Below are 23,920 nucleotides of genomic sequence, written 5' to 3'. Positions count from 1 at the left end.
ACAGATAATATCTTTCGGGAAATAAAAGGTGAAAAAGAAAAGGTTTAAAAATAAAATAATAAGAAGACAGACGAAAGGATTATAATAGAAAGCGTCAAATACAAAATGCAATATAGAAGATGTACACACAATAGAAGTTCTGAAGGAAGAAAAATCGAAGCAAGAAGACAAAATGCATAAAGTTCAAAAATATTTTCCTCAAATTAAAAACTATACATATCTGACACTACATACTGAAAGGACTACATACCTGAGAAAACAACCCAGAACCACCCAGAAGCTCATGAAATACATAAAATACTGTAAAGAAGGAAAAATCCTTTGGGTGCTCTAGGAAGAATAATTACTAAGGAAGATAGGTATTTTTGATGCCAAAACTTTATGACAGAATGAAATTGAGTAACATATTAGGTACTCAAAGATATGAAGCAAAGACTTTTCAATAGCTTCACTAAGATCAAATGACACAAAAGAAGCTACAGATATTTGAAGTTTATAATTTGATAAACTCTGATATGATTCTACATCTTACTTTCAAATTCAGAAGCCACAAACAAAATGTTCAAGATGTAAGAGAACATTGTCTTCGTAGACTCTTTGTGAGGAATACAGTTTAAACACATAATCACTGCAACATTGACATAAGTATTGGAGGTAAGCATTAAATACACTTGAAGGAGTAAATAGATTATTTTAAGGATGGGAGTGTAGTAAATAGTGACTATATATTATGACAATGCAGAAATATAATTTTTAATTTAGTGACTATATATTATGACAATGCAGAAATATTAATTTTTTAATAAGAGAAAAGAGTGAGTATATGCAAAAATGTTTAGTCACTTTTAGTAATTATATTGGTATGAAAGCATTACAACTGTTACTCTGATATGTTTATGTGGCTTTTCTTTGGGATGAAGTAAATGAGGAATAATGTAACATTATAATTCTATCATTCCCTATATTCCTGAAAATCAGGATTGTAAATATGGAAGAAAGGAGACCCAGATGCAAAACAGAAGAGGTTAAGTAAAATCCCTATAATCCTAAATATATACTTAAGGTATTAGTATGAGCCTATGATATTTTATCTGTATCTCGTGCTATATGTGACAAATAAGCTTTATTTACATCCTATGTCATATAACCTACATAAATCTGATCTCTAGCTACCTATGCACTTCCTGTTCTAATCATCAAAGAGGCTTAGTAACAACTAGAAACCCAATAGCAAAGAGCTACTGTACTGCCCAGGCTGTCTTTAAATCAAGACATTAAGTCTTGGAAAAACCATTGTTCCAGGTATGGGACAAAAAAGGATAAAATGAACATCCCGTTATTTCAAAGAGTAAGGAAATTATAAAAAATCAGGAGGTTGTGTTAAAAAGACTTAAAGAGGTTTCTAAAGGCCAATGGTAAGACAATCATGAATATAAAAAAATGTGAGGATGAAAACATACCAAATACCTTTAAATCTAAGAATTCACAGCAATTAAAAAAAAAAAAAAAAACCTAATTGACTTTTTATTCTTTTATTTTTGGTGCTGGAACTGAATGCAGGGCCTTACGCATGCTCAGCTCACATTTTTCCACTGAGCTATGCCCCCATCTTGACTATAATTTAATAAATCACAGTTCATTGTTTCTGTGTATGCTATAAACCAATTATAGAACCACTGTCTGCCAACCCTCAGTTAGGTCAATGGACAAAGAAGGTGAGGAGGGCTGGGTTGTGGCTCAGTGGTAAAGTGCTTGCCTAGCACATGTGAGGCACTGGGTTCGAGCCTCAGTACCACATAAAACTAAGTAAAGTAAATAAAAGTGTCTATCTACAACTAAAAAATAAATAAAAATTTAAAGAAAGGTGAGGAAAAGGTTTTGCTCAAAGTTTTAAGTAGAGAGAGGATGCACTTACTTGCAAGTTGGCAACTGAGCAAAGATCCTCAGAACTATCTCCACTCATCAAATACAATGATTATGAGCTTTAAGTTTTTTTAAAAAACTCATCAAGCACTCAGGGTGTGACTGTAAGCAGTATTTCCTTTACTTGAGCTTTAGACTTTTTATTTTGAGGTATTCAGCTGTGTATATTGTCTTCCAAATCAAAAGGTAGGTAAGTGTGCCTCTGTGTGTGGCCGATGTCACATTTCGACTGATTTGATTTAATCAGTAGTGAAGAACTGTCAAACACTATATGCAAGTAATATATGCTGACAAAGATGTGACATAACACTGAGAAATTTTGACAACTACTATGAAAAGGAAAATTTTAAAATAAAATATTTGTAATTTCTAAAATTGAAATTACCCTAGTATGTCACAGTTACCAAATATGTACAAGTCCAAAGCATCTTAAAGGCAGGTAAATGATGAAGTATCCATACTAAAATATGATCATATAATTCAAATTAAGGATGTGCATTAACATATATTACATAACCAAAAGCAGAATCAAAGAATGTGAAGATCGGAGTATAGCCAAAACATCCTTAATGTTAAGCTTTAAGTTCTAGGTAAAATATTTACCATTTCATCTGTTTTATTTTGGCAGACAAAACTGGCTTTTAAGGAAGTCACTTACCAATAAATGGCTCTCCTTCACACACAAACAAAACATCATCATCCCTGGGGAAATCAAAATTTAAAAAGCTACCATCAAAATCTAGAAATAACATTAATTATCTGTTGACTATAGGAACTATTCCTTGAAATTCTATCAAAGAGAGGTTTTGCTATCAATCTACCCTGCAAAAAAGCTAAGTTTTGAGTGTTTTGTTTAATTCCCTAACTTAACCATCTCTGGTTTTAAATTCAAATGATATCCTGTACATGGAAGTTTTTTGAAATGAAAAAAACAAACAAAAACTAAACCTATTATTATACAAGTTATGTGAGTCTGGCTTTCTTATTAACTGAAGAATGTTATGCTCAAAGGATATGATTAAAGCCATAGTCAATTTCTTCTTTTTTAACATTAATTCTTTACCCCTGAATAAATTATTGGAATTATCTCCCAAATCATTAGCTGTTGTGTGCTTTGTAAATGAAAATACATTTTCATATTAAATCCAGGAAAAACACATTTGAAGTAACTCCTGTAACTGCTCACCCACTACGCACCCAAACGTAAATGATCATATATAACCTAAAATTGTAGATTCAGTGTATATCCTCCTCTCCTGCCATCCATCCCACGGTTAGTATAAATAAACGATCAGAGACCCTACTATGAACCAGAAACCAGTAAATCGATACATGTCAGATAGCTCTGAAGGCTTCAGTAATATTCTTTGAATTACAGAAGTTACAGGACATTACAGAAACAAATTCATTTTTTCTTAGAATCAGAATTCATTTGAAAGTTAGACTGATGTCCATTCAATGATATCCTCAATTTTCTACAAAAATGAAAGATAGGCTGGGAGATAAGTATTGAAAAACTAAGAAATTCTCCTAATTTACTTGTATATTGTAGCTCATACTACTTGTGCGTGAAGTCAGTTAACCTTTTTAGATTAATATGAAAGTTTGTTTTCATTAATAAAAAGCAACTACTAAACTCTATGATCTGGATAAAGCACTTGGCTTCCCAGAAACTTAGTTTCCTTGTTATTAAACAAATGAACTAGAACTGATTAACTTTAAAGGCAGAACACTACATTGAAAGGTCATTCGACTTGGATTAAAATGGAGATTAAAGTTTATATACAACTGTAATTTAGAACATCATTATCTTCACATCATCAATTAAAAAAAATTCATGCTTTGCCAACTAAATGGAATAACTCAGGCAAGGCAATTACAACATAACTAGCATATTCAGTACTTAATTTGTGTCCCTTTTACTTTTGTTTGTTTTGTTAAATCTCTTCCTCCCCCCAAATTCTCTGACCTTTTGAAGAAGGAATGCAGTGAACTTTACAGTCATTTGTAAGAGATAATTTGCTTGGGATATTTGGAAAACAAAAAACAAGTCAGGGAAGTACTACTGTGGAGGGGTTTCTGATGCTATTTCTACCTAGAATTCTATCATATTTAGAAAGTTTTACAAAATTAGGTCTGTGATGTTTATAAAATTCAAAGCATTCTTAGGAAATAAATTTAGCAATAAGCAGTTACATATAAAAGTAAAAAGATCAATTCGATTTTTAAAACTAAAAACTGCATGTCTTTTTGGTTTTATCTCAAGTACCACAAAGAAGACATATTTATAGTCATTTATGAACTATGCAGAAAGACTATCAATATGCTGAAATATACTAAGGATTCATCATCTTATCAATACACCTAAAGTCCAAATGATTTAAATTCCAAATAGTCAATTCTAGTCAATCACGTGCCAAATCCTGTTTTCTGAACAGTGATGAGATTACAGCTTAAGGGAAACAGCATAGCACCAAGAAGCTGAGGGCCCATGTTGACAGATTATGAAAAGGTGAAGGTTACCTGATCAAAGCAATATCATCAATCAGTCCACCTTTCCCATTATACACACTGGTGGCTTTTATGCCGAGTTTACTGCTGGCCACAGAAAGCAAATCAGATAAAGTTCCATATACAGCAACCACCTGTAAACACACCAGATTAATTTGAACAACTTATACGATGATTTTCATTACCCACAAATTACAAACCATCACACTATAAACAGGACTAAAAAAATCAGATTATCATATAAGAGGCGATTTCAAGAGATTCTTAATAACGTCTCTTTTTCTTCTATGATTCATGTGTTGACGCAGTGCCTCACACTGTAAAAAACCAAACTAGAGAATACAGGAACCGACACTGACCAAAAACAATCTACAATCTTAAATACGATAAATGATGTTCCAGTTCCAAAGATAGAATTGCACTTAAATCTAGGTTCTGACATTATCTAGCTGTCACCTTGAGACAAACAACTCTACATTTCTGTTGCTTTAACTGATAATAATAAAAAACAACAACAAAAAAAAAAACAGTAACATTTCAGGTTGAGACTGAAATGAGTTCATGAATAAGAGTTAGCAAAGTGGCAGAGACCTCTGCGCCTGTGACTGTATACCTTAAATCCTTCTAATGTTGTTCTTATATCATTCTTTTATAGGAATGATTCCTTTTTAGAATAGAAATAACTTAGTACTATTTATTATGTCCTTTAATATATCAATTACCGGGCTGGGGTTGTAGCTCAGTGGTACCGTGCTTGCTTAGCACATGTGAGGCACTGGCTTCGATCCTCAGCACCAAATAAAAATAAATAAAAATAAAGGTTTTGTGTCTATCTACAACCAAAAAATATATTTAAAAAATCAATTACCATAAAAAAGGTAACAATTTCTCACCTCATAAGTTCTTCAGTTACTATATTCATTACTTTGTAAAAGTCACATCTTTGCATCTAACGTGCTAAATACAACAGAAGGGCAATAATTACTATCTTTGAACAAGACACCTGCCACTGCTGAAGCAGGGGCCTGGGAGTCCCTACATGTAAGTGAATTCTGTGCTCTGGTCGTTATAACTCTGGGTTCCCAATCACTGAGCTGCATGGTTGTGTTACCAGTCAGGACCTTCCAGGTTATGAATGAAAAGCAGGTGAGGAGTTGCACACAGAACAGGAACACCTGACTGGCTTTCCATGAATGTACACGAATGTAAAAATGCCACATGAAATGAGGACCGGTGCTGTTCGTGTCCACTAGGGGCTGGAGTGGACAAGTTTAGTTAAATAAATGAATAGCAGGGCATGGAGGGAGGTGCTTTCTAACAGAGCAGCATGCAATCGTGCAGAAACAGAGCATGCAGGCTCCAACTCTTCTCTCTTGAACCTGGATGTGGGCCAGAAGAGAGCTGCAAGGTGGGTATCTGGGAAAGGGCTGAAGGCAAGCACAACTGAAAGGGAATGAGGCGGATTATAAAAAATAATGCATAACCCAAATGTCCATAAAGAGATGACTGAGTAACCAAAATGTGGTGTACACATACAATGGAATATTATTCATCTAAAAAGGAATGAAATTCTGATGCATGCCACAGCGAGAATGAGCCCTGAAAACATTATTCTATGAAATAAGCCAGATACATAATAGGACAAATATGATGCCACTTATATAAAGGTACAGTAGGCAAATTCACAGGAACAAAAGTAGAAAAGAAGTTACCAAAGTGGAAATGGGAATGGAGAATTATTGATATGCCCAATTTCTGCCTGGGATAATGAAAAAGTTCAGGAAATAAAAAGTGATGGATCACACATTGTGAATGTTACTTACTCAATGCCAATATTTACATACTTAAAAATGTTTAACATGTAAACTCTGATGTGTATTTACCATGATGGAAAAAATGCAAAGCCCTTGGTAGAGTATATTGCAAACAGTAGGCATGTTATAAATAATGGAACCCTAAATAAAATATGTCTGCCGTATTTCCTATCACTTTTCCCCTCTGCAACAGAGCCTGTTATTGCATTTTCTGGAAAAAGGAAGAGAATATAGCACATATGGCATTATGTACAGTGAATCCGGTTGTGTTAATGGTAAAGAACATGAAGAGAAAGAGAAAGAACAAAGCAAAAATGCCCAGGGACAAGAGATTGCCAAAGCAGATGAACAATGATTTTCCTACCAAGACGTTATGAGGAGAGGGTAAGAGGCTTCTCTCCAACATCCAACATTCTGCTCATAGTTACTAAATACTAAGAATTTTCTAAATCTTTCTTTTCCTTTTATTTCTGCATTTTATATATTTCAACATAGCTTTCTTTTGCCTGAAACTCCCCCCTTGCCCGAATGTCAACTTCCTCTCTTGGCATCTCTTGGTCATACCATAAATGGATGGTAGGATTAATACATCTGTCTGTTTTAAGCACCTGTACTTCTGTATTAGAGCTTAAGATTATATGGCATTATTTTTTCAAAATACACCAAATTAAATTGTTATCCATGTGAGCTTCCTGTGAGCTTTCTGATTCTAATGAAAATAAAGGTCATCTGCCACATTCTAATGCTGCACCTTTTAATGTGAAAGCCATAGGCTAAAAGGGAGTATTTAAATGTTAATTCATTAAGGTGAATTAAATCTAAAAATGCAGTTCATTCGTTCCTAAGCATATTTCAAGTGCTCCACTACTACACTGGCTAGTGTCACCATGTTAAGCATAACAGTATGAAATATTTCCATCATCACAGAAGTTCTACTGACAGTGCTAAAGAACAGAATAAAACAAAGTAACATCTGTTTTTTTTTTTTTTTTTTTTTTCATCTATTCTATTAGGTTTTCTCATGAAATAGCAACCACAGTAACAAACTGAGGGGTGGTGTGTTGCTATCTTTTGTTTCTTCCCCATAAAGTCAAATCTGACTGTGTGATAGAAAAAACCCACGCATATTGTTTGGCAAGGACCAGTCTCAAGGCAATTAAGGCTCCATAGGTTTTTACCCCCTTGCACGCCGCTGGAAGCCAAGGTATAAACTGAGTTTAACTTTTATCACATAAATCAATTCTAAAACAGAATTAAACATAGTTTTTCATCAATTATATTCTGACTTTCTGTATAAAGTTTCAATGAAGTTTTAATTTGTAAAAAAGTTGCTATTAATTTTGTGAATACAGGCAACCAACTGTCAGCTGATAAAGGGGATGAGCAGTGTTAAAGGAGTCTATCCCCAGAGCAACTCGAATCTCTGAAATCAAAGTGCTGCCATTTTGGTTTAAGGTCAGTCTCTGATAAGTGTTTCCTGAATGTTGAGTGAAATTCCATTGCTATCCAAAGTGTTGAAGTAGGATACACCTCTTTTGTGTCAGTTATTTTTCTTCTAGAGGTATTAAGTTGGAAAACAAAACATAGTATAAGTGCAATTTTAGAGCGACATTCATAAAACTATTGAAGGCTGCTACCTTTGAATAATGAAATTTTGGCTTATTTTGGTGAGATTTTTTTGTTTTCCAAATTTGTTACAATGAACCTGTATCATTTATACAGAAAGGGGAAAAGGTTTTAATTTATTTCTATTTCTCTACTGCTCCAGAAACTAGTTTTACAAATAAGATAATTTTAGTAGTTGACAATCTGTCAGTTGACAACTTCTTTTAAGTAGAATAACCAAAGAGTTGTCAATTAGAGGAAATAAAATAAATATGAAAAATCTTACAGTTCTATAAATTGTAAACTTTTCCATAACCTGGCCTACCCTACTTGCTTTTCACTTGGAGGGTCATTCTTGGCATTTGTTTTTCAACTAGAATCATTCATGCATAGTGACACAGGAGTTAGATGACATACCTAACTCTAAGATCAAGAAGAGAAATATTAAAAATTGAAAATTCTGTTGGAGTGAATGTGAATCAATGGTAAAGTGCATGCATTCCAAATAAAAAGGAAATATAATATTAAAATATTAAATATTAAAAATCTATCATTAAAGTTAATAGGAAATTGGATTTTTAAACATATCAACAAACATAAGTGATAGACAAGGATGAGATTTTTAAGTTACTAGAGATTAAAGAGATTGGAATATGTACATTTCTTTTCTTTTTTTTTTTTTAACACAATACCTTTATTTGACTTATTTATTTTTATTTGGTGCTGAGGATCGATCCCAGTGCCTCACACAAGCGAGGCAAGTGCTCGACCACTGAGCTACAGCCCCAGCCCCTGTACATTTCTTAATGTAAGAATTGTGTTAGGAAAAAGCAGAAATGGAAATCTTGTATATCAAGGTTGTAACTGCTCCCAAATTCAGTGGTGCACACCTGTAATCTCAGTGGCCCAGGAGGCTGAGATAGGAGGATCGTGAGTTCAAAGCCAGCTTCAGCAACACAGCGAGGTGCTAAGCAACTAGGTGAGACCCTGTGTCTAAATAAAATGCAAATAGGGCTGGGGGATGTGGCTCAGTGGTCGAGTGTGTGAGTTCGATCCCCAGTATAACCCTCATTCCTGAAAAAAAAAAAAAAAAAGATTTAATTGCTAACAGATATATATAGGCTGAATATTCTTTATCCAAAATGTTTTACTCTTTTGGATTTTGAAATATTTGCATAGACTTTAAAGATCAAGCATCACTACTATGAAATATGAAATCTGAAATGTTTCAAAGTTAATATTAGGAATGCTCAATTTGTACTGATCTTATAATAGTATTCATACTGAGCCAAACAGAGGCCAAGTATTTATAAAATGATCATGCTGACAAGGATTATTTACTTTGAGAGTACAATAATATAATATTCTTCATTGTGAACCTGAAGTTTCCATGTCACTGATGAGTCCTTTAATATTTTAGGTACTAAGAATCATTCTTGTGGAACACAGTAAATTGAGAAGCATGTTTATTCAAGTTTATGATGACCATATTATACTAGTATTCAGACTTAATCCTTTCTAAATTTCAGGTCCCATGACAAGTGAAAGTTATCTGCCAGTTGGGAAAGTAAAAGGTATACCATGCCTAGCTGGTCTGGCTAGTTTTAATTTTCCTTTAAAAACCACTTTCAAATTGTAACCTATTTCACTTAAATTTAAAAATCAAAACCTGCACATTTAAAGTTTTTTTTTTCTTATACCCCCCACAATGTAATAATACACAATACACAATTAATAATTAAACTTAGGCATGATTCTCCCAACCAAAGCACCAATTATAACTAAAATAACTCAATTTACTGTACCTACACTTTATACAGTTAAAAAATTAAAATGATTTTGTTCTTAAAACATGACATTTAAGATCAAGAAGGGAAATATTAAAAATTGAAAATTCTGATAATACCAAGTGTTGGAGTGGATGTGAACCAACGGTAGTGTATGCATTACTGCTAGGAACGTAAATGGCCACAATGACTCTGAAAAACAATGTGGTGTTATTTTGTAAAACTGAACATTTATATGCCCTAATACCTGATAATTACAACTTCACATATACACTATAGCATTTGAGTACTGGTTCTTAGAGGCATGGTCCAGACCTCTGTAGTGTTAGAAACATCTGGAAATTTGATGAAACAAATACTTAACCCCACCCCAGATCTTCTGGAGATGGAGTCCAGCAATATGTTTTCTCATGCCCTCCTGGAGATTCTGATGCACAGCACTACTGTCCTAGAAAATGTTTGCCCATGTGTACCAGAATATATATACAGGAAAACTCGCGGCAGCCATTGTTAAGAGTAAAATATAAGGATCAACAACCGAATGACCATTGATGGGAGAATGAAAAAATTATGATAGTTTTAAAAAATATAATGAATTTTAATAAAGCAGTGGAAATGAATATATTATTACTCATGGAACTTTATAGATAGACCGTCAGAAATATACTGAAAAATCCAGTTCCAAAAGACTTCATAAAGAGATCAACTGAAAATAACGTCTAAAAGCTGACAACAAAAAATATGTAGTTTCAGTATATATGTGGCAAAAACTATTGATTTACAAAGAAATAAACAGCCAAGAGAAATACAAAATTCATGAAAATATCTGTCTTTATGGGTAAGGCAGGGTAATCAGGAAGAAGATGAGCACATTAAGCTGTTGGTCATACACCAGTTAAGTTGTATGGCAGGTTAATGAATATTTGTTATATTATTTTCCTTTTAACTTTGTGTGTATTCTTATTGCATCCCTTTGTATGTATCTATATATTATGAAATGTTAAGAGTGAACCCTTACAAGATCCTTAATGTTTAGATTTTGAGAGGCAAAGGTTTACATATATTTTCACCTTTCCTCAGCTCTAACAGTGTAAAGGGTTCTCAAATCTGGATATATAATACCATCAATATATTTTGACCTAGTACCAAATCCAGAAGAAAAGTTACTTCCTGGACCAACAATGTAAACATCAGAAAAGAATGAAGATGTTTCCTGGGCCCACTATGTCTTCATGTTTGGCACTGTGGTTTGCACTCAGAATGTACTCTAGTAAGTGTCATCTGAAAGAATGAGGGACTCCAGTACACCAAAGGATCACAATTTGCAGAGCCATCTTCAAGTATTCTGAAATTTAAAAAACTTTAAAAAAAAGCATTTTGTGTTCAATATGTGCAGGAATGTAGCACTGACATCAGTTTCATCAGAAGTCACACACTACATTCAGATGTCTGAAATTTCATGTCAGTTTAATGGCAACTCTTACGGGAACTATTTAGGAGAACAATGGGAATTCTAAAGCGCATGGAGAAAAGATGAAAGGTATAAACATAACTGACTTTCAGATTGATTTAAAAACAACAGAACCCACATAATTTCAAGATTCCACTTTTTTGAAACATTTTTGACTGTGCAACCCACTGTTGAACATGTTTCGTGCATGTGCTCTAACATTTGTATATTTATTTACAAACCACATACTATTATCAGAAGGACATGTTTTCCCAAATAATATTGAGAACTTTTATTAGTCACTAAGAATCCCTGAAATATTTATCATTAAAGTGAGAGTCTACTAAATACAAGATTGACATTAAACATTAAAACAAAAAACCAACCCTGAGGCCACTTGTCTTCATGTGATGGAAAATATTTTTAAATGTCTTGCTAATTAGAATGACCTCACACTATCACTGGCTAATATTAAAAAAAAAAAATACACTGAGAGAGAGGTTGATTGTTAATAGCGATTATTAAACCAGACTTCCAATTGTGTTCTTTAAAACTTGGCCCTTTTTGACTTCTAAGATCCAAAGAGAACTTATGCTAGAAGCAGTAGCTCTGCCATTTTCTTCTTGTTTATCTGTGCCTGCATAATTAATATTGCCTTTAATCTGCAATTTCTTTGGAGGAATCTTTTAAAGTCACTTGGCAATTTGGTGAGGTTCAATGGATTTTAAGACTACATGATATAAATGGTATTCATAATCTTGTCACATATGTCAGAGAAAATCCATTAGTGAAGATGTGGCTAGCTACAGTCTTTTCCACACAGGAAGGCCTCACTTCTTGCAGAAAAGTTGAAATCAGGTGATGTGCTAAGTGTCTGGAGGCATCTGTGTTTTTCCAGATTAGAAAAAAAAATTTTTTTTAAATCAAGTAAAAAAAATATAATCGGTGTATTTCTTCCTAAACTCCAATGGATCATCTTGCATGCCCTGTGGTATACCACGCCACTCTGAGAACCAGCCTTCAACATCAGAAATATTCACCAGTTACCCTTACATTTATTTATACACAAAATCTGTGGTGAGCCTGTGGTGTACTACCTTGTAAAGAACTCTGTGCCTGCCTATCCCCGGCTCCATGGCCCACAGCCTCACAACTGCTATACAAACTTTAAGAGGAAAACTTATTTGAAAAAAAAGATTATTCTTAAGACCAGGAAATAAAAAAATAAAAACTAGGTAAATAAGGACATGTGAGATAGATATTTCTACTGGTGGATGGAAAACTCTATTTCAGAGTAGCACTTGGTTTCAGCATGTTCTAAATGAAGATTTGTGTCATGATCATGACAATTTGATGAAACAGTCACTACACACACACAAAAAAAGTGCTGGTTGTTATGCATTATTCTGTTCTTCAAATAAGAGTCATAACAGTATTTTGTTGTTATTAATCAGCTGAAGGAAGAAGAAACAACTCTGGAGAATATGTTCTCCAGTTCAGTAATAAGGACTGTAAGAACTGTTTCATTTTAATATTAAATCAAACTAGTATTCTATTTAGATTTTAAAATCATACTACTTAAATCATACTAGTAATTTCCTATTTGGATTTTTATGACCTTTGTAACAAACATTTATCTGTGGTTTTTTGAGATGCCCCTCTTCCAATATTGACATTCTTCAATAAAATATTGTTAAAGGAAATAAAATTAAACCCCAAAATCTATGCTAGTCAAAACCAGGACAGCTTTAAAAAAGCCTATTAAAAAAATAATATAATTATAATATAAAAGATCAATTCAATCTTGATAACCAAAAATTCAGTGAATTCAGAGGAGATTTAGAACTTAGCTAATATTTATGACTCAGTTTAAACACTTTGTCTTTCATGGATTAACAGCAGAGATGCTGGATAAACGGGAAGGTTTGCTTTTGGGGTGCTTTACAAATGTAATTTTGGCTCTATCTTCCAATAACAACACACATTTCAGATTAGAAATGCTACCTATCTACAAAACAGGTTTAAATAATGTAAAGTTTGTGAAGCACATTTTTAAGGTTAGGGAATTCAAAGAACTGACTTTATGCCAATGCTGTTTTCTGTGAGTAGTAAATCTCCAAGACCAGAACGCAAAATCAGTCAATAAACCCCACACTGTGGTTCAGATTTTCAGAGCGTGTTTACTCAAAACTGCAGAGTAGGTGGAAAACCATTTTTTTTATGCGCTTGGCCAGTTTTGTCATTTAAAAATTTGTTTCTAGAGTGCTCGGGAATCAAAGTACAATGGCAATTAACAGAGTGGGGCAATTTACTTTTTGCTCGAGTCTAAAGACTTAAGTGATTTCTGGGTAACACTCAGCCACACAATAAAAGCATTACTCGAACAGTCAAAATTTTCCAAAGAAGCTGAACAACTTTCATGGGTGGGGCAGGCGGCAGAGAAGGAACAGGACGCATTCTGGCTTGCTCCAGCGTTGGAAAAACATTTAGCACCACACCCTCAACAAAGGCCCAACACAGCCCGGGCTGTCAAATCAACTCTTGTCGGTCTGCTGTCACAGTTTTCCGAGGAATCAAAATCAGGCGAAATAATCAAACATGTACAGAAGTTTGTACCGCGGCGGGGCTCGGAGGATCGGGGCACTACCAGAGCCAGAGGAAAACCACCGGGAAAACGTCCCTGTTCTGCAGCCCTCTACCCGCCCTGAGTGTCAGGGTCCCCCTTCACCGGTAGTTTGATCCTTTTTACCTGGCCAGGCTGACACGCCTTTGTGGGCACTGCCACTTTCCCGGGCAGCATTACTCAGCACCCAGGTGGACAGAGGCGCCTTCTCTGGCCAGGCGAGGGGGTTGCGGGGTCTCAGGGGACGAGGCGGGAGAGGACCTCGGCCTTGGGCGCGCCTCGCGTTCCCCCTTCGCCCGGACCCTTACCCTGGACTCGAGGACCGCGGAGGGGCAGCCGGCTCGGCGCTGGTCCCGGGCAGCGAGGCGCGGGGCGGGCTCGGGTTCACAGCCCGGGGTCGGCGGAGGCCGCGGGGACCCGACGCTCCCCGGCGCACGCCCACCTCCCGCTCCCAGCCCTCGCCCAACTTCAGCCCTGCCTGCGCCCGGCGCGCACTCGGCGCCTCGCCCCCGCGGCCGGCCGGCCGCGCCTCCTCCCAACCCCTTACCTTTCCGTTCTTGGGGCTGCCGTTAAGGAACAGGGTCACCCGCCTCATCGCGCTGCCCCCGCCGGGTCCTGAGTGAGCCGCCACCCTCCCACCTGGCCCTCCGCCCACCTTTTTCTCCTCCCGCCCTTCCCCTCCCTCCTCCCACTCGGGCTCTCCTCCCTTCGCCACCTTCCTTCTCTTGCGGACACACCACACACACGCACTCTCAGTCCCACACCCCAGGGTTGGCCGGTCCTCCTTCCCACCCCGCCCCTAGGCGCCTCTGCCTGCCTGCGGCCCTTCCCCCACGGCTCCGAGACGGACACTGAGCTTCGCCAATCAAATCGCGGCGCCCGCCAGCCCTCAGCCAATCAGAGCCCGGCATTGGGTGGGCTCAGACTAACCCAGTCGGGGCGGAGGAAGGGAAGAGAGGCTGAATGCTAGTAGACGGAAAGGGATATCAGCCAATCAGAGCCGAAACTACAGCCAAACGGCGGTTCTACGCGTTACTGAGCAGGCGCACGCTCAATTCGACTTAGCCCTTATCTGCATGCGGAGGCGGGGTTGGAGGAAGAAGGTGGAGCGCTAGAAGAGACCCGCGCACCAGTCAGTGCCTCCTCCTACTTGAACTCCTCCCATTTTCCCCGCCCACAGAGGAAACGGCTGCTGTCGGGATTGGCTGATTGGGTAAAAGAGCCAGTCCGTCGTTCTGTTAGGATTGGTCCAATGATTCATTTCGAAGTTTGCAGCATCCAATCGAAAGGTTGGGGGCAGAGCTAAACGGATAAATGGTTAGTCCGCGAGCTTCTCACCGAAAATAGTCCCCGGGACTCAGGGTAGCCGTCGGTCGGTTTCGTCAGGGGGTTGCCGGTAGCTAGCGGTGGCCACTCTCCGATCCCAGGGGCCTCACCTGGGCCTGACGGCAAGAGAGGGGCCTGGGCAAGTGGGGCTGCGCGTTGGCACGTGCCAACGCGGCGTAGAGATCCGCGCAGCCGCGCCGGCGCCGAAGGGGCGGGGCCGCAGTTTGAATCTGGCGGCGGGCGGCTGGGGAGCGGTGGGCCGGCCGAGGGCCGCCAGGTCTGGTGTGGGACGCGGGGACGCGGGGCGCTGCGCTGTGCACGGACGTCGGGGAGCAGCCCCGGAGGAGCCAGGGTCCAGGAAGCGAGACCGCTGCGACTCTCGGCCACTGCGGTGCTCTCGGAGCAAACCCGGGCGCCGGGCGCGTCGAGGTGGGCGTGAGGGGTAGGCCCGCGTCTGGGTTCCGGCTTCCGGATGGTTTGGCAGTGTCCTTTCTCCCGGGTGTTTGTAGACCCGGGACTCGGCACGCCTCACGGGGACGGGGAGGGTGACGCTCTTGCGACTTGCCCTGGATCTCGCGGGTGCTCTTTTAAAATGAGTTTTCCCGAGCTCCCTCACATAGGAAGTTGCCATATCTCCCAGTTGAAAAGTGTATTCTAAAAATCAGTGACATATGACGTGTAATTGCAACTTACTATGCAGCAAAAATGATCCAAGAAGAAAACATTACAGTGTCTGTTTTTGTATAAGCGATTGCTGGAGTACCCTGCTTTAAACATTCATACTTGGACAAAATGCTTATGTACTGTAGGAATGTCACCAGTACAAGATGCTGCTAGCCCAGACACAAAGTATGAAAATTATTGTGTGAAGATTGGTGGTGGTTTTAAGGACATTGTGCCATTACACCTCAAAAATTCTATTTTATGCGGATATAAATTGTATTGGAAGTCAATCTTGAGTAAGGTTTTTAGTCTAACATTAATTTTGGTGGTGTGTTACTTTTCGTTTCTCTCTTTTAATTTCATCTTTTAGATGGATACTAATCCAAAAGACAAGGAGCCTTCTGAAATCAAAGAGTCTGCTATTAATAATGCTGGTATGTGGTGATCTGTTGCCTCTTCATGAAATTTAAGGTTTAGATATTTGTCTTGATAATGATGTTTATGCCCTACAACATCTTCTCCATTTCAGAAAATGCCTCTTTCATTTTGGGAACTGGAAAGCTTGTGACTCCTCAGAAGCATGCAGCAGGAATGACTCCTTATCTTCGCACACCGGATACTTTTAAATCACCTTTGAACTTTTCCACAGTAACCATACAGCAATTGGGAATTACACCTGAAAGCTTTGTTAAGAGCCCTTCAGGTAAGAGAACTTGTCATTCTGTTGTACTTCTTTTCAGGTATAAAAATAACAATATAATTCAGTTTTATCTGTTTCTACTCATCATCTTATTACTATAGGTGTCTTAAGTTGATTGACTCTGCAAACTTGCTTGTTCAGGTGATTTTTTGTTGTTGTTGTTGTTGTTGTTGTTGTACTGAGGATTAAACTTAGGAACTCTTTGCAACTGTGCTTGTCCCCAGCTTTTTAAATTTTTTTTAGACAATGTCTCACTAAGTTTGAGGCTGGTCTCAAAATCCTCTTCCCTCAGCCTTCTGGGTTTCTGGGATTATAGGTTTGCACCATGGCCAGGATGACTTCAGTGCACATGCCCAACTCATCTATTGTGGCAGATGGGGGCAATAAGGTCTCAGAGCACCCAGCTTGATGAGGTTCCTAAATCAGGTGTGCTCCATTCCCATCTTGGAAAACTGTGGGAAGCATTTTTTGACCTTACCGGTGGGATCTAAGAAGGTGTATAATATGAATAGTCCTACATTTCATGTTCATGTATGGAAAAAAAATACATGGAAGTTGAAGAAAATATAACATTGACAGATCAGCGTGTGCCTCTTTTAAAAATCACAAACAGAAAATTGACTTGGGCTGGTCTTCAAGCAGTGGAAATGAAATTCACCCGTGAAGTCTGACTTAAATGGACAAAAGAGAAATATGGGAATAGAATTGGATTAGAGAATGACATTTAGAAATGGAAGAAAACAAGACTGGAGAGGTCAGTGGCATCTTGCAGTATGAGACATGAATGAGACGAGGCTAATGTGGCACCTGTTCTGTGTTCCTTAAGAGCATCACTCTTAGAATTGTAAGTGCTAGATCTTTTTTGTGCTTAGGCACATGGGCAAAATTCAGGGTAGTGTGCTGAAGGTAAGTAAGTATCTCAGAAAACAAAAATCTTGAAAAATTAAGAGCAAGAGAGCATAGTGGCCTCTACCCTACCCCAACACCCTGCTGCCCTCATCCACAGAGATGTATTCAAAGACCCCCAGAGGATTTCTGAAACTGAGGATAGTACTGGACCCAATATGTACTCAGTTTTTTTCCCCCTATACATACATACCAGTGGGAAAGTTTATAAATTAGGCACAGTAAAAGATTAACTACTAATAACAATATAGAATAATTATAACTACTATAGTAATTTATATGAAGTTGTTCTGTTTCTCTAAACACCTTATTATACTCTTTAAAGGAAGCCCTTTTCAGCTTCTTTTTGTTGTGTTTGAATTACCAAGATCACTACTCTTGAGCTTGAGGCTATCATTGAGTAAAATAAGGTTTACTTGAACACGGGTACTATCAGATTAAGACAGTCATCTAATAGCCCACATGGCTACTAAGTAACTTAATGTGTGGATGTGCTGGACATGCCTGATAAAAGGATGTTCTGTATTCTAGACAGAATGGAGTTGGACCACACAAGATTTTATCATGTTACTTAATGCAGTTTAAAATGTATGAATTGTTTATTTCTGGGATTTTCCATTTAGTATTGTCAGACTGGGTAACTGCAGGTAACTGAAATTGTGGATAAGAGGGGACTGCTATACAGGTGCTTAAGTGGAGATCTTTCCGTCATTGTAGATAAAATGAATTCATAAAAGGAAGATTTCTTAGTTGAAAGAAAGCCATTACCCACCTCTGTATACAGGAAGTAAGGAACAAAAATAAAACTACTGGTTGAAATGTGTTATCATATTGTTCAACAACTTTCGTAGATGCCTTCTATATGATAGGCACTGTATTAGGAGCATGGACTGAATCATTGGACCAAACAGATTCCTACTCAGCTGATCATGTATGAACAACTTTGCCAGTTATCTATACTTGGTATTGTACAGCATGTGTTTATCATGTTTTCTTTCTCAGGTTGGTGCGTCACCCTCTTTGGGCTTGATTACTAATGATTGCCATGTTTCATTCCAATTTATAAGAGAATTTCATTACAGAAAAGTCATCATCTTACCTTAAAAAGTCTCGACGACGTTCTACAGTTGGCACCCGGGGCTCTCCTGAAACAAATCACCTGATTCGTTTCATTGCTCAGCAGAGGAATCTAAAGAATGCTAAGAGATCTCCTTTCTCACACGATTCTCCCTTTCAGGTATGATTTTCTTTTATATTCTTTCATGAGTTCTGGTGAAATGTTTTGGTTTATTATGAAATAATTGGTTTATTATGAGATGAGCATCTCATCTGTTTTGAATCTGGAGTGTTTTCTGTGTCTTACAATGAGTTTGCAGTTAACATAAGTGATGTTAAACATGGGTAAGAGGCAGCCTTGGATTTAAATGGTTTTCTTTCTAGAGGAGCTTTCTCTTTATTTTACAAATATTTTTTCAGTTTATGTCTATTTTTCTAGAATGAGATGAGGCAGTTTTCCAACCTTTTTCTTTTCTTTTTTTTTTAAATCTTTTTTAAAATTTTTTTATTTGTTCTTTTTAGTTATGCATGATGGTAGAATGTATTTTGACTTATTATGCATACATGGAATATAACTTCCCATTCTTGTGGTTGAACATGATGTGGAGTTACACTGTCGTGTATTCGTATATGATCACAGGAAAGTTATGTCCCATTCATTCTACTATATTTCCCATTCCCATTGCCCCTCCCTTCATTCCTCTTTGTCTAATCCAGTGACCTGTTCTTCCCCCACTTACTCCCCCCCATTGTGTATTAGCATCCACATATAATAGAACATTCAGCCTTTGGTTTTTGGGGATTGGCTTATTTCACTTAGCATGATGGTCTCCAGTTCCTTCCATTTACCAGCTAGTGCCATAATTTCATTCTTCTTTAAGACTGAGTAGTATTCCATATGTATATACACCACATTTTCTTTGTCTATTCATCTGTTGAAGGGCACCTAGGTTGGTTCCATAACTTAGCTGTTGTGAATTGAGCTGCTTTAAACATTGATGTAGCAAGCTTTTTAGTGGATTGTCTCTGTGTTTCTAATATTTAATGACAAGTATGTGTTGTGTAGGGGTATGAGGGTCTTTCATTACAGAAAGTGTTTAGGACACCTTGTGAAAATGACCAAATCACTTATCTCCTGATGAGAATCTGTTTAGCTATTTTTTTCAAATTTTTATCAAAGTAATATGTGACCCTAAAACGTCAAATAGTGATAGAAGGCTTCTTACGAAAGATGATATGCACCTGGCTTACTTGTCTTAAAGGACAATAACTTTTGGTTTTAGACTTCTGTTTTTAAATAATTTGCTTTTATTGCCACTTCATTTTTTAGTTTTAGATATGATCTATACATGAGACAATGGTTCTTAAAATTTGTTAGGCAACAAAAACAAAAAAAGGTCACTGAATCCTTTTCCAAGAGGGTCCATGAAATCAAAACTGTTTTATGATTTCAGTGAAATATTATTTGCTACTTTTTACCCTGTTGATACTTGCACTTGTGATGCAAAACCAGTGGGAGTAAAGTTTCTGGTCCTTTAGCATGGGCCAAGACAGTGGTTGTGGTTGTGTTCATTGGTAGGTATTCATAGTAAATAATACCAGTTTCCCTACATCTCCTCAAATCACTAAAGACTGATTTTACTGAATCCCAACTCTTGAATATTAATGTGTGATGATGAAATGGAAGGTCTGCATCAAGCACTTTGGAAGCACATACAAAAGAACGCTGGGTGTTTCTAGAAACCTGTGTAATTAAGCTGTGGGCCAAACTAGCTGCTTTTTTTCCATAGAGTATCATTTTTACTTGAGAAACCATGGTTAGTCAGACTTGGGGTTGTGGCTGATATTATAAATGAACTATGAATTTGCCTCAAAAATGGAAATTATTCTTACCAATGAGAAAATTTGCATTTTCAGAAATTCAGATTTTAGAAACCATGGATCTGCTATAAGCTTGACAATTTTTTGATATACTTCATTTGATCAGTAGGAATATTTATGAAGTATTTTACTATTGCCTAATAAAATGTGCCAGTATTTGGAAGATAGTATAGTGAACCAGTACTTTCCAAATGACTGGTGCCTGCTGTTAAAAAATCTCGCATGGGTGCACCTTTTTCCCCACATCCTCTCCAACACTTATTGCTTATATTCTTGATCATTGCCATTCTGACTGGAGTGAGGTGAAATCTTAGTTTTGATTTGCATTTCTTTGGTGGGACTGCAAATTGGTGCAACCACTTTGGAAAGCAGATTACTCAGAAAACTTGAAATGGAACCACCATTTAACCCCGCTATCCCACTCCTAGGTTTATACCCAAAGGACTTAAAATCAGCATACTATAGTGACGTGGCAGCTCAATTCACAGTAGCTAAACTATGGAACCAACTTAGGTGTCCTTCAACAGATGAATCAATAAAGAAAATGGTATATATACACATGGAATATTACTCAACCTAAACGAAGAATGAAATGATTACATTTGCCAGATAATGGATGGAGCTGGAGAATATTATGTTCAGTGAAATAAGCCAATCCCCAAATCCCAAAATAACCAAAGGCCAAATGTTCTCTCTGATATATGGATGCTAATTCACAATAAAAGGAGGTGGGTAGGTAAGAATAGAATTACTTTGGATTAAGCAGAAGGGAGTGGAGGGAGGGGAGGGGAATGGGGGTAGGAAGGATAATAGAATGAATCAGACATTATTACCCTATGTGCATATATGTCAACCCTATGTGCATATATGACTACACTACTGGCATGATTCTGTATCATTCTACATCACATATATCCAGAAGAATGAGAAGTAATACTTCATTTATGTATGATGTATCAAAGTGCATCCTAGGGACTGGGGTTGTGACTCAGTGGTAGAGTGCTTGCCTAGCGTGAATGAGGCACTGGGTTCGATTCTCAGCACCACATAAAAATAAATAAAATGTGTCCATCCACAAATAAAAATATTTTTAAAAAGTGCATTCTGCTGTCTTATATAACTAATTAGGACGAATAAAAAAATAAAAATTTTTAAAAAAATCTTGAATGGGTAAAAGATACTGTCATACTGCAAAGTAGATTGAATTTTAACATAACAATATGAAACATTGATAGAATTTTGTGTGTGACATTGTAACTATTAACAAATCTTTGAGTTTTATTTAGTAAAATAAAGAATATTGACAATTCTGGAAAGGCTGTTAAAATACTTCTAATAGATGTAACCAACATACATTGCTCAGAGTACTCAATTTTTAAGAGTAGAAAAAAGTGTTGAGGTCTCCTGTTGTAGATAAGAGTGAGGAGTCTGGAGCTTTATTGCTTGGGTTTGTTTCCTGGCTTTGTTCCTAATTAGTTGTGACTTTCGGCAGATTACTTAAATTCTCTCTCTCAGTTTTCCCAGGTTTAAATCAGGCAATAATTTTAGCAAGGGCTTTTTGAGGATTAATAAACGTGCTGTGCTTACAGCAGTTCCTAGAATATGCATGGGATATTATAATTTTGCTATAGTCATTATCACTGAAAAATGAGTATTTTGTTCTCTCACCTGTCCTGCCCATGCCTAATCTAACATGTTCCCCTTTCCCCTTCCAATGCCATCCGGTACAATTTTTGTTTAAATTAGGGTTTGGTGTGTGTTTTTTAACCATGTAGACATTTTTCACAAACTGTTGTGTCCTAAGCTATCATGTTTTCCTTCTTAACACAACTTGTTTATCCAGTAGTTAACTTTTTTTTTTTTTCTTCTTTTGGTTTACTATATAACCTCATCTCCTTGACAAGAACTGTAAACCTTAACAGTCAGTCTTCTTTTTTTCTTGGAGTCCTCTTGACCTTTTCCTGTCTGACTTGGTTACCATCTAGGTTTGCTGGGCAGATATCATTTTGTGACTTCTTTCACCATCCCTAGTAACTACCCTTTCTTTTCCCATTTGGATCCCATCTCTTTCACCTCCACTTTCTTAATTTACTCCCTCATTTTTCTGGAGTTGCCATGTATTTGATAAATTTATTCAACCAACACATTGCATTGTTTTTCTTTGTATAGGAATCTAGGTTGAAATATTTTCCATCAAAAATTCGAAAGCATTGCTCTGTTGTATTTTAGCTTACAGAGTTGAAGAGCCCTGATCATTCATTCATTCAACAAATATTTTGATTGCTGACTTTTCACATTTCTTGCTTTTTTATGATGGAATGTCTTTTGTTGTGGATTGTTTTTTTGAGGTTTTCTTCCTTGTCTTGCAAAATGTCTTTTTCATCAGGTTCCCTTTTTTGTGGCCTGTGTTTTAGATTGTCTCATTCTCAGTGCTTTAAATGTCTGTTGATCCTCAGCTCTTTGTATTTAAGACTAAGGCACTTTGAAAAACCGCTTGGGACCTCAAGGTGCATAGACAGGGCTTGTTGACTGGTGAATTTCTATGTAGGACAACAGGGCCACTTTTTTACCGGGAAACCAAATATAACCTCTGAATCTTTTTCTCTACTTTATCTGCTTTCCTGAGAAGAATCCCTAGTGGTATAAACCTGAGTCCTAGAGCTCTAAAGGAAATGTGAGAATCTCACTATTCATTGAGGAGCCTTGGACAGCTCTGTTTTCAGTACAGACCTGCGCCCTCTCCTCAGCTGCTCTTGGAGTTCGAGTCCTGTGTGTCCATGTTCCCTCAGGGACACAATGGCCCACTCATTTGTGGAGAGATCTCTGGGTTCAGGTGCTCCTGATGTAGTTTCAACATTCCTCCAGTTTTAAGTCCACCTATGGCCCTTGTTTGGGAAGCACCTGATGCTCCAAACTGTAGCAGGTTGATTGGTTACTTGCTTTGTCTGGTCTGAGCCTGTTTTCATTTGTCTGCTGTTGCTTTTTCTCTCATTTTTCCCTAGGGGTATTCATATGCATGTATTTATATGTATAATCATAAACACCTCCCCAAAAACATATTATGTGATTGTGTGCTCATTTAAAAAATTACTTGAGTATGGGTTTTATACGGCATTGTTAAAAGTTTTTTTGTTTTTTGTTTTGTTTTGTTTTGTTTTGGTGGGGTATACACGCACATGTGCAGGCGGAGGGATAAACCCAGGGCCTTGCAAATGCTAAACACAAGCTGTACCATTGAGCTACATCCCCAGCCTATAGGCTTTTTTTGGTAAAAGTACTGGTAAAAATAGTTTTTAGAAAAGTAAACCATAATTTTTTTTTTTTTTTAAGTTGTGGATGGACACAATAACTTCATTTGATTTTTTTTTTTTTTTTTTTTTTTTTTTAAATGTGGTGCTGAGAATTGAATCCAGTGCCTCCCATGTGCTAGGCAAACGTTCTGCCACTGAGCTACAACTCCAGCCCTAACCATAATTTTTTTTTTCAGTTGTAGATGGACACAATACCTTTATTTTTATGTTGTGCTGAGGATCGAACCCAGTGCCTCCCATGTATGAGGCAAGCACTCTACCACTGAGTTACCACCTCAACCCCCCAGAAATCTTTTTAAGAGTGGTAGTTTTTAAATTTTTGATAATTCTTATTCATAAATAATATTTTATACCTCTTAGATTT

At 37.3% G+C, this 23,920-nt stretch overlaps 2 protein-coding genes across 8 annotated transcripts in view; one reads left to right on the top strand and one right to left on the bottom strand.

Annotated features, from left to right (window-relative positions):
* Window positions 1-15,076, bottom strand: part of Kctd9 (potassium channel tetramerization domain containing 9) — a 30,498-nt gene extending 15,422 nt beyond the window's left edge. Inside the window, exons 1-3 of one of the 4 annotated variants that reach the window (XM_047549283.1) lie at window positions 15,052-15,076; window positions 4,447-4,568; window positions 2,582-2,625 (exon numbers count right to left, since the gene is read on the bottom strand). Coding sequence is in view for 2 of the 4 variants with exons in the window: in XM_047549280.1 (XP_047405236.1) it covers window positions 2,582-2,625; window positions 4,447-4,568; window positions 13,840-13,890 (217 nt within the window). In the remaining 2 variants the exon portion in view is untranslated. Of the gene's footprint in view, window positions 1-2,581; window positions 2,626-4,446; window positions 4,569-13,839; window positions 13,985-14,021; window positions 14,196-14,260; window positions 14,376-15,051 lie in introns of those variants that run through there. The other 3 variants (XM_047549281.1, XM_047549282.1, XM_047549280.1) reach the window with 3 other exon arrangements.
* Cdca2 (cell division cycle associated 2) overlaps window positions 14,942-23,920 on the top strand; it is a 47,964-nt gene continuing 38,985 nt past the window's right edge. For 3 of the 4 annotated variants that reach the window (XR_007108303.1, XR_007108302.1, XM_047549277.1), the window contains exons 1-4: window positions 14,942-15,030; window positions 16,073-16,136; window positions 16,232-16,405; window positions 18,391-18,545. Coding sequence is in view for 2 of the 4 variants with exons in the window: in XM_047549277.1 (XP_047405233.1) it covers window positions 15,028-15,030; window positions 16,073-16,136; window positions 16,232-16,405; window positions 18,391-18,545 (396 nt within the window). In the remaining 2 variants the exon portion in view is untranslated. Of the gene's footprint in view, window positions 15,031-15,059; window positions 15,469-16,072; window positions 16,137-16,231; window positions 16,406-18,390; window positions 18,546-23,920 lie in introns of those variants that run through there. The other variant, XM_047549278.1, reaches the window with a different exon arrangement.

The sequence above is a fragment of the Sciurus carolinensis genome, chromosome 4, assembly GCF_902686445.1.
Source record: "Sciurus carolinensis chromosome 4, mSciCar1.2, whole genome shotgun sequence".
NCBI classification, from domain to species: domain Eukaryota; kingdom Metazoa; phylum Chordata; class Mammalia; order Rodentia; family Sciuridae; genus Sciurus; species Sciurus carolinensis.
This window is presented reverse-complemented; position numbering and strand designations above follow the sequence as displayed.